Source organism: Engraulis encrasicolus, chromosome 17 (genome assembly GCF_034702125.1).
Source record: "Engraulis encrasicolus isolate BLACKSEA-1 chromosome 17, IST_EnEncr_1.0, whole genome shotgun sequence".
Classification (NCBI taxonomy): Eukaryota; Metazoa; Chordata; class Actinopteri; order Clupeiformes; family Engraulidae; genus Engraulis; species Engraulis encrasicolus.
Window position 1 is genome coordinate 24,954,100 of NC_085873.1, and position 15,000 is coordinate 24,969,099.

The window sequence follows — 15,000 nt, forward strand, 5'->3', positions numbered from 1 at the left end:
CTTTAGCTAGAGGGGTCAAATACTTATTTGCCTAAATTAAATACTAATCAATTAAAATATATTATTTTAAGTTATTTTCTGGAATTTCTTTTTGATATTCTGTCTCTCCATGTTTGAATACATATTATCATTAAATGTGTAGACTGATCATGTCTTTATTAGTGGGCAGACCGGCAAAATCAGCAAGGGATCAAATACATATTGGACTCACTGTATACCGTATGTGATATGGTAATATATATTTACCTTGGTGTCCGATAGTCGACTCGTCACCGTGGGATCCGACAGGATTTCTATTTGGAGCACAGAATTGATTTTACAACTACCACCGGATCCTAGTACCTCAAACTCTGTTTATGTGTGAACAACCCCCCCAAATAGATAAACATAAACGTGACTGGTTCACTAACACGAACTACCACTGTTAACTAGCACTAACTACCACTGTTAACTAGCACTTACTACCACTGTTAGGTTAACAAAATAACCAAGTAGCTCTATTTACAGTTTTTTTCAATCGCTAACAAGCTTTTGTCCAATCCTCAGCGACATTTGCAAAACTCTTAACACAGTTAACACACCAAGGGCTTTCCATTGTCATGCAGTTGACACTTTACATGCCTTTTTCACACAATTAGCAGTCAATGAATGCATTTCTAAAATGCTAACATTTCCTTTACACACAGGGTAACCACAGCAACAAAACAATGTATCTGTTATGGCTTATTTTCAAATGCTTTCACACAGTGTGTCAATGACATTAGCAAGAGTACAGTAAACAGAGTATTGATTAAAGTAGAAGAAACCCCTCCCATTTTAGTTGTTTGGTTCTCTTGACCGTTTTTGACAAAAGTTTTTGAAAAAGTAAAAAGTTGTCTCACAATCACAGAATGAAAATGCTTTCGGGAAGCACCCCCATTCCTTTTGTGAATTTCAAAATTCGCATCTGTAAGCATAGTGTCTTCAATTTGATCTAAGATCTGTGGTACCTACATATACTGAGTGGCCATGAATACCATTGACAGCATTGTAAGTGTAAGGTTTACTGTAATGTTTTATGTATTTTGTGTGACATTCTAATTCTGTGTGGACTTTTAGGCTTTATCCTCCCAAGACATTTGGCGCCCTAGGCGACCGTCTTGTTTGTGCTTTTATATATATTTGTTTCATGATATTTTGTTTACTGCAAGTAACATTGCAAAACTTTGTATGTTCTAACATACTATAAACAGTATTTCTACTGTACCTCCTGTAGTCAACAGTAAAAAATGCTCCGTATCGGAATCATCTTGAATGTCAACAACACATGAGGTCCGAGTGCTGTTGCCTTTGGAAATTTAGTGAAAAGGGTGAATTGCATGATTTGAATGCATGCAATAGGCTACCTGTAAAATTGAAACGTAAAAGTCTATGCAGCTTCTGTAATGTTGACAATAGACAGTGTTTTGAAGTCTTGTGTAATTTGATTGACTCAATGAACCTTGTGAAATGAAAACAAGTGTTATCGTTTGACAGACGTATTTCATTTTGAGCCATGTTTCTAGTGTTTTGGTAAAGTGAGTGTGTACAGAAAATGATGTGTTCTATTTTGAAATGAGTACTTTGTGTATATTTGACAGTGTGTGCTTTTGAGAAGAAAATGAACTGTTTGGCCAATTGTGTTTGGTAGGTGGTAGTCTGTGTTAAGAGTTTAGAAAAAGTATCCATAGTATGGGTACGTGCTTGTTAGCAATTGAAAAAAACTGTAACTCCCATGCCAGTCACCGGCTCTACTTAACAGCGGGCGTTCTCTGGATTAAAACTTTAAGTAATGAAGTCCAGAGGGTTTTTCATAATCCTATTTCTATTCCTATAATTTTCTATATTTTTTGCTCTCATACACTCCACGCAGAGGAGAAGGGGTCCAAAATTTCCAATCTCACCGTGTACGTTTTAAAATGTACAAATGGATGGGAGCGCACACGCACACCTACTTCTATCCGTAGTGTACTTCTATTTGCAGTATATGTGGAGGGAGGAGTGTGTGATTATAAACACACACACGCACGCACACACGCACACACACGTAAACACACACACACACACACACCTTTGAGTGAGTACTTCTATCCGTAGTGTATGTGGACTGAGAAGTGTACACACACACACACACACACACACACACACACACACACACACACACACACACACACACACACACACACACACACACACACACACACACACACACACACACACACACACACACACACACTTTACCTTTGAGTGAGTACTTGTGTCCGGATGAGGAGTGCACGGTCATAAACTTGGGTCTGTTTTCCAGCAGTAGCTTGTTGTCCTGTCGCACCGCCTCTTTATACAGGTAGGTGATGAACTGGTCCTTCACGAAACCTGGACTCGCCACCAACACACACTTTACCACTGAACACACACACACACACGCACGCACACGCACGCACACACACGCACACACACACACGCACACACACGCACACACACGCACACGCACACACACGCACACGCGCACACACAGGATATTAACTGGTTCTTTAAGACAACAGGAATGGTCACCAACACACACTTTACCACTGAAGAAGCACGCACGCACACACACACCGACAAACACACTCTCTCACACACTTCTCACACAACAACACGAGGTCATCAAGGCATGTTCTTTTGGCTAATGAAAAGGTGCTCCAAGGTTCTCACCATCAAAGTTGATGTGTCTCAGGATTCCCTGCATGACCGCTTCATAGAACCGTTCTAGAGCCTGCAGAGAATTTCAGAACATGCAACATTCTGTTGGACAGAATTCTATATATTTGCGTGGGATGGTGACTTCTATCTTGGCCCTGAGCAATGTCGTGGCCGAGGTACCTGTGAGCAGGGTGCGATTTTTCAGAAAACCAGAAGGGGGGATATGTTTCATATTTTAAGCAATATCAGTGGAATTACATTAAACTGTGATTAAAAATCCCCCCCGCCCCCCCAACAAATCACACCCTGCCTGTGAGTGTGTGTGTGTGTGAGTGTGAGTGCATTGTGAGAGTGAGTATGTGTGTGTGTGTGTGTGTGTGTGTGTGTGTGTGTGTGTGTGTGTGTGTGTGAATGCGCAATATGCGCCGTTGCCTCCTCCACTTGTGCTTGTGGCCTCGCCCCGCCTCCTGGCCCCTCCTCCGTGGAGAAAACAATAAAGTTTCCCAGCTGTCAGCCTAGCCACAACAACTTTTGAGGGACTGTTTTTCATTCACCATCCCAATTGCAAATGAGAAAAAAGACTTTACAATTGAGCTTTTGCAAGATACTGAAATATAATGCTGTTGTCAGTGATGTCATCATGACATATTACTTCTTGGTACGAGGAGACACGCACACGTGGAGGAGGCAAGGTCGCATATTGTAAGGCACTCTGTGTGTGTATTGAGTGTTCACCTTCTCGTGCTGTGTGCAGCTGCCTCTGCGCTTGCGTGGGATGGTGACCTCTATCTTGGCCCTGAGCAGGGTCATGGCGGAGGTGACCAGGACGATGTTGGCCAGCCCCTCCTGCATCACCACCGCCGCCACGTCCGCCTTCTGGGCAGGGTCACACGCTTGATCTGGGGTGGAGAACACATGAGAGCGCGCGCGCACACACACACACAGACACAGGTACATGCCCGCACGCACGCAGGTGCACGCACGCACACAGACACACACACGCGCGCGCATACAAATACACAAACACAAACACACACACACGCGCGCACACACACACACACACACACACACACACACACACACACACACACACACACGCACACAGGTACATGCGCGCACGTGCGCACACACACACACGCACAGAAACAGACACAGACACACACATACATGCACGCACGCACGCAGACATGGCACACACACCCACACACACACACCAAACCCATGCATGCACAGACACAAACACAAACACACACAAGCACACACACACACACACAAATCAGTGAAAGCTCTGGGCAGGGTCTCACGCGTGCTCTGGTGTAGAGGCACACACTGACACACACACATCATTAGAAAATAATACAACATCTAAAAAATGCTTCCCGAGGAGGATAAAAACATACAAACATACAGGAGGTTAAAAGCATACAAACCCCAAAATCAGAGTGGCTTACGATTCTCTCCGAATCACCCAGACATGCTGCACTCATATACACATACATACACACACAAACCTCTACACAACTCATAGTCATTGAGTGATCTTTACCGATTCTGTCCAAGACAATGCTGTCCCAGATCTTCTTGGCCAGAGTGAACTTCCTGTTGAGCTCCAGTTCAATGGTGTGGTAGGCTCCCATCTGAGGACGAGGACACACACACACACACACACACACACACACACACACACACACACACACACACACACACACACACACACACACACACACACACACACACACACACACACACACACACACACACACACACACAGTTTGTTACTGATAGTGCAGTAGTCTCCCATCCAAGAGAATGAGAATACAAATACAAACTGTACACAAGCAATCCCCTCTGAGGACAGAAATACAGACATACAAATGGACACAAGCAATTCAGTAGTGTGATATGCATCCATATGAAGGGATGACAGGCCAGTGGCCACACACACAAATTGTATTTAACACACACACACACACACACACACACACACACACACACACACACACACACACACACACACACACACACACACACACACACACACACACACACACACACACACACGTCAGTGACGGAGTCAAGTTCCCTCTTTTTACAGGAATACAATAGATTGGCCAATGTAACCACTGGCTTACTGCACCTTCCCCATCCTCTATCTCTATGCACACATTGCATTTAGTAGACTCCAGTCATTACATGGGCATACATGCACACCAGGGCTTGACATTAACTTTTCGCTTACCGGCCACTGTGGCTAGTGGTTTTCCTGAGTCACTAGCCATCCAGCTATCCAGCTATTCTACATTTTTTTTTTAATCATTTAACCTCAGAAGATGCGCTGCTTAAAGCAAGAAGATGAGTGCATGCCTTTCTACATGGAAATAAAACAAACAAATAGAAACCGTCATACCATAGAATAAGCTACCTGCCCAATTGGCTAGTGACACTGAAATTATTACCAGCCACAGCCCAGTTTTATCCACATTTTGCTGGTTGGCAGGTGCCAGTGTCAAGCCCTGATGCACACATTTGATCCCCAGAGAGATGGTTATATACTCAGTCAGACACAATGTGCATGTGTGCACACGCGCAGCCACACAATTTGCCCCAATACTGAATTGGTGCACACGTCCGATATCCATGGAGCAGTACACCCGAGTGATAAGCAGTATTGAAAAGTGAATACATTAACATAATTGATAACGGATAAATGTCATTCTTTACTTGAAGCAGTTCACCTTGACATACTGGTTCTCCTCCAGGTTGGTTCCTTTGACGCGGAGCTGGCATGCCTGGGAGTCAAAGTCGATGGTCTCCACACACACCGTCAGCGTGGTGCGCACTCGGGAGCTGCCCACACTGCCCGTGGAGGACTCAGTCGTCACCTTCCTGGTGAAGGGAGAAAATATGCGCGTGTGCGCACACACACACACACACACACGCATTATTATTGCAATAGTTATTACTATTAGGGATGTTAACCTGTAACCGGTTAACCGATAGTCGACCGGATCAACTTTAACCGGTTAAAATGTTCTGCCACCGGTTAACCGGTTGTAATAATAATAATAATTATAATGATAATTTCCTCCCAAAAGGCCCCCAAAAACAATAATTTTGAGGTTTTAGTTAGATAATTCAGCATTTTCCATCTGGCAACAGTGGCTGGACATGGCAGGTCCTGTCTGCGCAGCAAAAAAAAAGGCTTATGTGAAAAATAAAAAAATAAAAAACCAGTGCTGTGCATATCAGGCACGCGAACGTTGTAGAATTTAAGATTACCGGTTAACCGGTTAATGAGTCTCATTAGCCGGTTAAGAGTTTTTTCAATTTTCGCCATCCCTAATTACTATTGCTGTTATTAAAGGAGACGAGAGTGGATAGGACAGGAAATAAGAATAGAGGAGGGGAGAGGAGGAGAGGGGAAGTGAAGAGAAGAAAAGGTGGAGGAGAGCATAGATTATCTTGAGAGAAGAGGAGGAGAGGAGAATAAGAGGAGAGGACATGAGGGCAGCAGAGGGAAGAGGAAAAGACCGTGAGAAAGAGGAGGAGAGAGGAGAGTAGAGGACAGGACAGGATAGTAAGATAATAAGAAGAGAGGAGAAGAGGAAAGGGGAGAGCAGTCTGAAAGAATAAGATGAGAGAAGAGGAGTGGGGAGGAGAGGAAAGAAATGAAGAGAAGGAGAGGGTTAGATGAAGGGTGTAGCCTGGATCACAGACTGACTCAGGAGGAGGGAAGACGGGGGAACAAGAGGAAAGGAGAATTGACGATGAGGAGCATAGTAGAGGAGAAGTGAAGAGGAGGAGAGGAGGAAAGGAACGAAGACTGACAGACTGACGTACCTGATGGTCGAGGCTCGTAGACTGTCCCCCACCTGCACCAGGTTGTAGGTGTGCCACATGTCCTCAGCCTCCTCCGGAATCAGGGTCACCTGACTGTGACATTTCAGAGAGAGAGAGAGAGAGAGAGAGAGAGAGAGAGAGAGAGAGAGAGAGAGAGAGAGAGAGAGAGAGAGATGTCATCTAATACAGTACAACTTGTCAACACAAGTCATCTATTAGATTATGAGACTGCAAAAGAAAGGGTCCTCAACAGACCCAGTTGTTAGCTATTATGACATGAAGTAAAGAAACACCGGGGATTCTGATTCTATATTGCTTTCCAGTAAATAAGCAATGCAAATTACTGCACACTCAAAACAAAATTAAGCCAGCTACTGTGTTGTTGACATCCATGGAGGGAAGCTACAATCTAGCTAGCTAACCAATGTAAGCAATTTAGGGTTAGGGTTAGGGTTAGGTTTAGGGTTAGGGTTAGGTTTAGGGTTAAGGTTAGGGTTAGAAACAAAAAACTAACATCAACAAGATAACTGGCTCCGTCATATGGCGGTGGTACCGATAGTCTGGCTAGTGGGAGCGAGATGAAATGGGAGCGTCCTGAGTTGGGAGCGTCAATCTGGGAATCCTAACCAACAGCTGTGGATGTGGAAGAATCCCTGCACACTCTTAACAGAACAGGTGCCAACCGTGGCTCGGTGCAACGTGCACCAAATACCGGGCCTTGCCAACCGGGAAAGCTATCCAACAGCATGCAGCATAATGACCACAATGGGAGAAACTATGCGGTGAAAAACACATGAAGCAGCACGAACGCTAACGTGCTAGTGCACGACAAGCTAACATCTAGATAGTGTGCTCTGTCAATAAACCTACCCGGCATTGTCTTTTTCGATGTCTTTGTGGACTAACTTCATGACCAGATAGGTGTGTTTTAGAGTCGTGGGAAGATAAGCGGTGTTATTCCATTCATTTCAATGAATAAATCATTTTAAAGCCACATAAACGAGTCATCCCTCTACTATGGAATGAATCACTACAGTGGAGAGAATGTGTCGTCGCGTGCACATTGCGTCATCCCAATACAACAGTTCCATCTTTGGTCACTTCCGTGAGTGAGAAAGTGGAACAAAAAAGCACAACATTCACCCATTTAGTTGCATTTGCGACCCTTGGATTGCATACTAGAAGGGATTAAATGTGAGAAGGCTTTAGTTTGTGTGTCAAAGACTTATTTTGCACTGAATGAAACTCAAAGAAGCAGTGTAAGAGTGCAAAGGGAAACATGTAAGCCAGAGCTGTCAACATCCGACGTTGCTGTGCTGTCATCATACTAACAACTTCACCGTCGTCTGTAACATTGCTATGTTTTACTGCTATTGTTCTAATGTTAGCTACATTTAATAGATTTTGATCAATGCTTCTCCAGATCGAGAGGAACTTAATTATTTAGAGCTAGGCAGATTCACTGGTGTATGGATTCCTCTGTAGTTTGTAGTGTACGATGGACAGTATGTAACAGCCAATAGATAGTCAAAGATTTGCCTCGCCAAGCCCTGGGAGGAGTTGCTAATAGCCAATGAATCAACGAATTTCCCCTTCCGCCCGCCCCTATACGTGCGCTACAACCGCTTCCTCTGGTTAGGTCTCCGGATGGACAGGAGAGGGTGAAACTTCGAAATACGTTTTAACTTGGAGATCATCATCAAATTAAACTGTACAGTGGGCTCTCGACGAATATATATTTCGTTTATTAACCTTGTATTTTGCCCGCTTCATTGCATATTGTTAGTTAACCGCTGTTATCCCAGCGATAGCTGTGCAGTCAAGACCGCCGTGTTAGCTAGCTAGTTGGCTAGCTAGCGTCTAGCCCCTCTTTTGCTCCACCGTGTTGACTTCATTTCTGAGGGAAAATACCGCATTTAACAGAATCCAATGGCCGAATCTGATAAGTTGAACATCGACTCGATCATACAGCGTCTTCTTGAAGGTGAGGTGGACTGACGGCGCTTTCTCTTGGAGTGTGTTTGCTGTTCGCGGCATAGCGGAAGGCAAACATGGCCACACCAGACCATGGGCTTGAAGCATCCCAGCCGCTCTGCCATGTCTATTTAGGCTCTAGCCAGAAAGCTCTGCTTGTGTTTTCATCCCTGGCAGCGATAAAGTATTTTGCTGTGTTCTGTCAATAATTCATGTAAATGATTAGGATAATTTGGTTAAATTGTCTAAATGCTACATTGGTGAGTTACATGACGCACAGGAATGACAACATGCATGAGCTGTCATCAAAATATAGCATGGCAGTATTTCGCAGATCAAAAATGTGCGCCGACTTTGACTCAAGTTGGTGTTAAAATGTAATGGATGTTGAGGATGGCATCATGTAGTTATACGACTGGGCAATCACTGTATTACTTTTATACTCTAAACTTTATTAAGCAGAACTACACTGGTAATGAGGGATAGTAGTACAAATAGGAAGGGTTTTATCCCCTGACAAAATGTTTATGTATTATTGCTCCTCGCTGTGAGAATGGTGGGCATGCATATAAACAAAATTGATGAGCAATCGCGTCTGGTAAAATAAACGGTCTTGATTACTTTATTTGAGGGCGGCATATTATGCTATCTGATACATGAATGTGCGTTTAAGTCAAATTGGACTTCTTCAACTGCGCACATCAATTGTCGCTTGGTCGCGAACCAGTTTGGTTCCTGGCACATCAGGGACAGCCGATCATGAACGGTGGGTGGAAGTCTGCTGCAGACAATTTGTCCTGGCCCCTTGGGACCAGTGAACCTCTGGGCCTGGATCCCGGAAAGCCCGGAAAGTTTGTTTAAATTAAACCAACCCTGGAGAGGTGCCTTTCGGGGCCGTATAGGTAGGGCTGAAGCCCTGGGCAACTTCCAATCATAATACTAATAAAATAAAAGGTTGTTGTAGTAATCATGTGCTACATTACATGTATGGAAGGGCCAAAACAAATCTAGCCCAGGGGGACTCTGGTAATGTTAAAGCTCCTCATTTGAACTGACCATGCTTGTAGAGAAATCCACCTCCACAGGGAATGATTGTCATCAAAGCAATCTATGCAGTGCCTTGTGTATTTTAAAGGAACACAACGCTATACATGTAGTATTAAGCAAGTTGTGTTGGAAATGAAATAGGCTTCAGCTCACTTACTGTGAAGATTCCTAACGTGTCTGTGTCTGTGTGTCTCCATCTCCATCTCCACAGTGAAGGGTTCCAGACCGGGCAAGAACGTCCAGCTGACGGAGAATGAGATCCGTGGCCTGTGCCTCAAATCCCGCGAGATCTTCCTCAGCCAGCCCATCCTGCTGGAGCTGGAGGCTCCACTGAAGATCTGCGGTGAGTGGGGCTGTAACGATATTGTATTGAACCGAGAAATCGTGATACACAGAGTCATGATACTGTATCGTGATACAAGGAGGCCGTATCGTGATACACCCTTTTAACGTTTTGATACCCATCAGCCCAGAAAACAACCACACGATATGAAGTGAGAGTGCATTATTATATAGAAACTTTTAAAAATGATTAGTAGCCTCTTGTAACCTTTTCTACCTATAAACTATCATAGTTTTTATTCATAAAGTTTATAATGTTGGCAAATGTGAAATCGTGGGGTGTATCGAACCGCAGGTCATGAATCGTGATACAAACCGAATCGTGAGTTGAGTGTATCGTTACAGCCCTAGCGGTGAGTGTCATCATCGACTGGCTGTAACTAGGGATGCCACGATAACTGAAAAGCGCTACAAAAATGTCGTCAGTAAAAGCTGGATTTAAACTACAAGTATTATCACTGTGGATAACCATATCGAGCATCAGTGTGCTACAGTGAGCCATACCAATTCCTCCTTAAAATCTGCTGTGCAGGTGCCCTTTGTTAGCCTGGTTCTCAACGACGGTCCGTGTGTGTAGATCCGGAGCCCCCTGGGGGAGTGGAGCTACACACACTACCGTCTGGTAGCGCTACTATTAACATGCTCTTCTTCTCGAGTAGAAAATAAGCGGAGCATTTATTGCTTAAATATAAACGGCAGCCCGTATTGATGAGTCACAGGACAGATTATAGACTATATTTACTCTTTAGAGGTGAACAGAAAATGTTTTTGGAGGAATTTGTTGGTGGTGAGTTGCAATAAATACACCATTTATTTTCTGACTCGAGAAGAGCATGTTAACGGCAGTGCTACCAGACGGTAGTTTGTGTACACACACACACACACACACACACACACACACACACACACACACACACACACACACACACACACACACACACCGTCGGTGAGAACCAGGCTAGCATTTTGTAGCAAACAGTCTAATATCAAAGCTGGAATGATGAATTGCTGAAGCTCATTTGTGCCGTTAAATGCATGACGGGTGAATATTTCTTTATCACTTGAGAATGGCGGGTATGTTTGTTGGGGGTATTGGTATCGGTAAGACCTGTTTTATTTTTATTTTTTTATTTGTGGTATCGTGCATCCCTACTTATTTGCTCATCCATCCACTCCTCCCTTCATGTCTGTCTCCCCTCTCAAACTGGTGTGTGTTTTTGTTGTGAATGTCTTGAGTTTTTTGACACTATGGCTGTCTTCGATGATGGTAATTTGTGTCTACCATGGTGACCCACTGAGGCTTATTTGTGTAACTGAACAGTCATTTTTTTTCTTACCTGTTTCAGGTGATGTGCACAGTCAGTACCATGACCTCTTGAGGTTGTTTAGTATGGTCGCTTCCCGCAACTATCTGTTTCTGGGGGACTACATGGACAGAGGATGCTCTAATAAGCATATAATGTATTCATGCTAACAATAATACAAATGTATATTTTTCTCTCTCAGGCGATGTGCACGGTCAGTACCATGACCTGTTGAGGCTGTTTGAGTACGGTGGCTTCCCTCCCGAGAGCAACTACCTGTTCCTGGGGGATTATGTGGACCGAGGCAAGCAGTCCCTGGAGACCATCTGCCTTCTGCTGGCCTACAAGATCAAGTACCCCGAGAACTTCTTCCTTCTGCGTGGCAACCACGAATGCGCCTCCATCAACAGGATATACGGCTTTTACGATGAATGTGAGTGTGCAGTGCACGCAAGCACAAAATATATGCAATATATTGCTTCTGTGATGAGTGTCAGTGCATATGAACATGCAGTGAGTTTGAGTGGGTATGCACTGACTGCACATATGCACATAATACATGCAGTTTCCAATTGAATGGATTCTGAGTTGTGTATACGCACACACACACACACACACACACACACACACACACACACACACACACATACACATACACATACACATACACACACACACACACACACACACAAAAACACAAACACGAATACACATTCACACATGAGGGAAGCTCCCATATATGCCATTGTGTGAGAATGTGCGCACAGGTATACACACACACACACACACACACACACGCATTGTAAGGTAGTTAGTTGCCCCTATCTAACTCCTCACCTTTATGTATGCATTAACGTGTCAGTATGAGTGTACGATCTAAATGTATGCATGTCTGTAGGGAGAGAACACAGCGTTTACCTCTGGTCCGAGCGTTCACGCGACAGCTGGGCCACCACAATCTCCAGGCCCTCGGTAGGCGACCAATGCAAGCCCAGCGCTTCTTCTCCTCTTCAGTGTTCAGAGTTTGTGAGGAAAGCCCCACGTATAGTCCTTAAAATCCAAAAGTCTTCAATCTCTTCAACTGGGTGTGCGAGACAGTCTCTAAATATCCGGTGAGTCCTAACAAACCTCTCGGCAGGTGTTTTCTCCAATTGCCTGCTCAAGGCCTAGCAGGCCCGGCGGCTAGCACGCGAGAGCCACCTCTCCTGAGGTCTCGCTCCGGAAGTTCCCCGTGACCTCTGAACCCCTACCTTTTATAGGTAACCAGTTGCGTCTCCCCCGTGTGATGTGGATATGATAGTGGGCTGTACTGTTCTGTGCACCTACTGACCCTTTACATCGTAACAGTCTTTCCCCCCTCAAACCATGTTTTTTAATAAAAAAAACATTTTTATCTTTTATACCTCTTTTTTTTAAATACATTTTCTCATCTTTTATCCTTTTTTTTTCAACTCTACACGTTTTCCTCTTTTCTAAAATCAAATACATATTATTTACATCATTTTCTAAAACTCACCGACCAAACAGACATAATGGACGCCAAAACACATGTCAAAACCAAAAGTCAAAAGGCACCCCGGCAGCTCACAGGACAGTCCTCAAAAATAGTAATTATGGCCAGTAATCATAGCTACTGAGGTCTCAAGTCACCCCAAAGACCCACCAAAGTATGCCATGGTCGTGCCTGGCACCAGGCTTCGGTATGCCGCCTAGCAGGTAACGCCAAGCCCGATGCATAATGGCCTGACTGTACACCGGAAGCACTAGGCCCCAGCCAAACCATCTCTGACCATTACCCCCCAACTCAGCCAAGAGGGTCCACTCCTCAACCACTGCACAAGACCACCACGAGAGCCTGCGTGGGTGCCACACCACAAACACTGCTCCCTTAGCTTGCTGCTCAACAGGCACATGACGTAGGTTCCCTGCCAGTTCATCATCATCAGTATCCTTAACAGGTGAATCAAGAGCTGCCCCTCTTAACTGCACATGTTCATCATCCTTCTGAGGATCACAAACATCTGATTCACAAAAAGCAAAGAAACTATCACCAAGGTCCACAATTTCATTGTCTGTCTGAACATTACTAAAGATCTTTGACTCACACAAGGCCAAGAAAGAACCACAAAGCTCCTCCACATTGTCACTGTCACCTTCCTGAGAATGACAAAGAACATCCCCTTCCCCAATGGCACACAAAGCATCACCCAGTTCACTGTCCCTCTCCTGGACATTCCTAGGCTCATCAGTTTCAACCCAGGCAAGAAATGTATTGCAAAAACCAGCAGTGTCCTGATCAGAGTCTACACAGCCCTCTGTCACCTCACTGACATTAGTGGCCCTGCTCTGCAAATCAGACAAAATACTCAGGCCGCGATTGTCATCCATATGATCAGCTACACCAGCCCCAATAACATTAACATCGTTGCTACAGGGTTCACGTAAAGTTACATCGGCAAAAATGGTATCCGCCAAATCCACTGTTTCCATGTCAGCCTCTTCATTAGCCTCAGGCACATGCAAACGGCGCACCAGCTGTGCGGGAGAGCCCAAAGATAACACAGAATGTTTCTGAGGGAAAACTTTAACTCTCTCGCTTTCCAGCGGTTCATTCCCCCTTTGCATCCTTTCAATTTCTCGCCTCGTCCTCTCTACGCTTCGCTGCAGTTGTACCATTTCTTCGTCATGTAATCTTATGGCATCTGCCTCTTTATCACTTGCTTCTACCCCAAGCCACATTAACAACACATCCATGAGCTCAGGTTTCCTTGCCTCAAGTGATACCTTTACCCCACAAAAGTCAACTACTGCGCGCACATCTGGTTTCGGAAGACTCAGCAACCGAAGTCGCGTCACCTTCTCTAACATAAACGCTTCCGCATCAAATTTCGACATTTTCCTACGTCCTCTCTAGCCACTCCAATCAAAATGAATGAAAATACCAGCGCGGCAACAGCAAATTACGCAGCAGAACCATACAGCAGACTTACCCCTGAAACATGAACGAACACAGCTAACTCATTGCTTAGCCCCCAGATGCCAGCTCTACTCTCGTTCACATAATTACGGCTCGAGCCCCCTTTACACTGTCCAACACACGAAGCACAGCACATCATCCCAGCTCACGGTCCCAGCTAGCTAGCTAATTAGCACTCTGACATAGCGCACGTCAAACCCCAAACATTCCATGAACCAATAAACACAGCTAGCTTGCCTAACTTCCAATTCCAAATGGCCTACAAACACAAACACCCCGGCTCGTTTATCTAGTTTCAATCCCGGACGTAGCCACCACATGTAAGGTAGTTAGTTGCCCCTATCTAACTCCTCACTTTTATGTATGCATTAACGTGTCAGTATGAGTGTACGATCTAAATGTATGCATGTCTGTAGGGAGAGAACACAGCGTTTACCTCTGGTCCGAGCGTTCACGCGACAGCTGGGCCACCACAATCTCCAGGCCCTCGGTAGGCGACCAATGCAAGCCCAGCGCTTCTTCTCCTCTTCAGTGTTCAGAGTTTGTGAGGAAAGCCCCACGTATAGTCCTTAAAATCCAAAAGTCTTCAATCTCTTCAACTGGGTGTGCGAGACAGTCTCTAAATATCCGGTGAGTCCTAACAAACCTCTCGGCAGGTGTTTTCTCCAATTGCCTGCTCAAGGCCTAGCAGGCCCGGCGCTAGCACGCGAGAGCCACCTCTCCTGAGGTCTCGCTCCGGAAGTCCCCCGTGACCTCTGAACCCCTACCTTTTATAGGTAACCAGTTGCGTCTCCCCCCGTGTGATGTGGATATGAT

At 44.9% G+C, this 15,000-nt stretch overlaps 2 protein-coding genes across 2 annotated transcripts in view; one reads left to right on the forward strand and one right to left on the reverse strand.

Moving 5' to 3' along the window:
• Positions 1-7,567, reverse strand: part of pelo (pelota mRNA surveillance and ribosome rescue factor) — a 12,005-nt gene extending 4,438 nt beyond the window's left edge. Inside the window, exons 1-8 of the mRNA XM_063221251.1 lie at positions 7,411-7,567; positions 6,541-6,633; positions 5,436-5,586; positions 4,247-4,337; positions 3,436-3,599; positions 2,713-2,773; positions 2,260-2,421; positions 247-293 (exon numbers count right to left, since the gene is read on the reverse strand). Of these exons, the coding sequence (XP_063077321.1) occupies positions 247-293; positions 2,260-2,421; positions 2,713-2,773; positions 3,436-3,599; positions 4,247-4,337; positions 5,436-5,586; positions 6,541-6,633; positions 7,411-7,451 (810 nt within the window). The 5' untranslated portion in view covers positions 7,452-7,567. The remainder of the gene's footprint in view (positions 1-246; positions 294-2,259; positions 2,422-2,712; positions 2,774-3,435; positions 3,600-4,246; positions 4,338-5,435; positions 5,587-6,540; positions 6,634-7,410) is intronic.
• Positions 7,568-8,157: 590 nt separating this feature from the next.
• The window catches only part of ppp1cab (protein phosphatase 1, catalytic subunit, alpha isozyme b), a 14,479-nt gene continuing 7,636 nt past the window's right edge, over positions 8,158-15,000 (forward strand). The window contains exons 1-3 of the mRNA XM_063222030.1: positions 8,158-8,524; positions 9,773-9,904; positions 11,410-11,640. Of these exons, the coding sequence (XP_063078100.1) occupies positions 8,470-8,524; positions 9,773-9,904; positions 11,410-11,640 (418 nt within the window). The 5' untranslated portion in view covers positions 8,158-8,469. The remainder of the gene's footprint in view (positions 8,525-9,772; positions 9,905-11,409; positions 11,641-15,000) is intronic.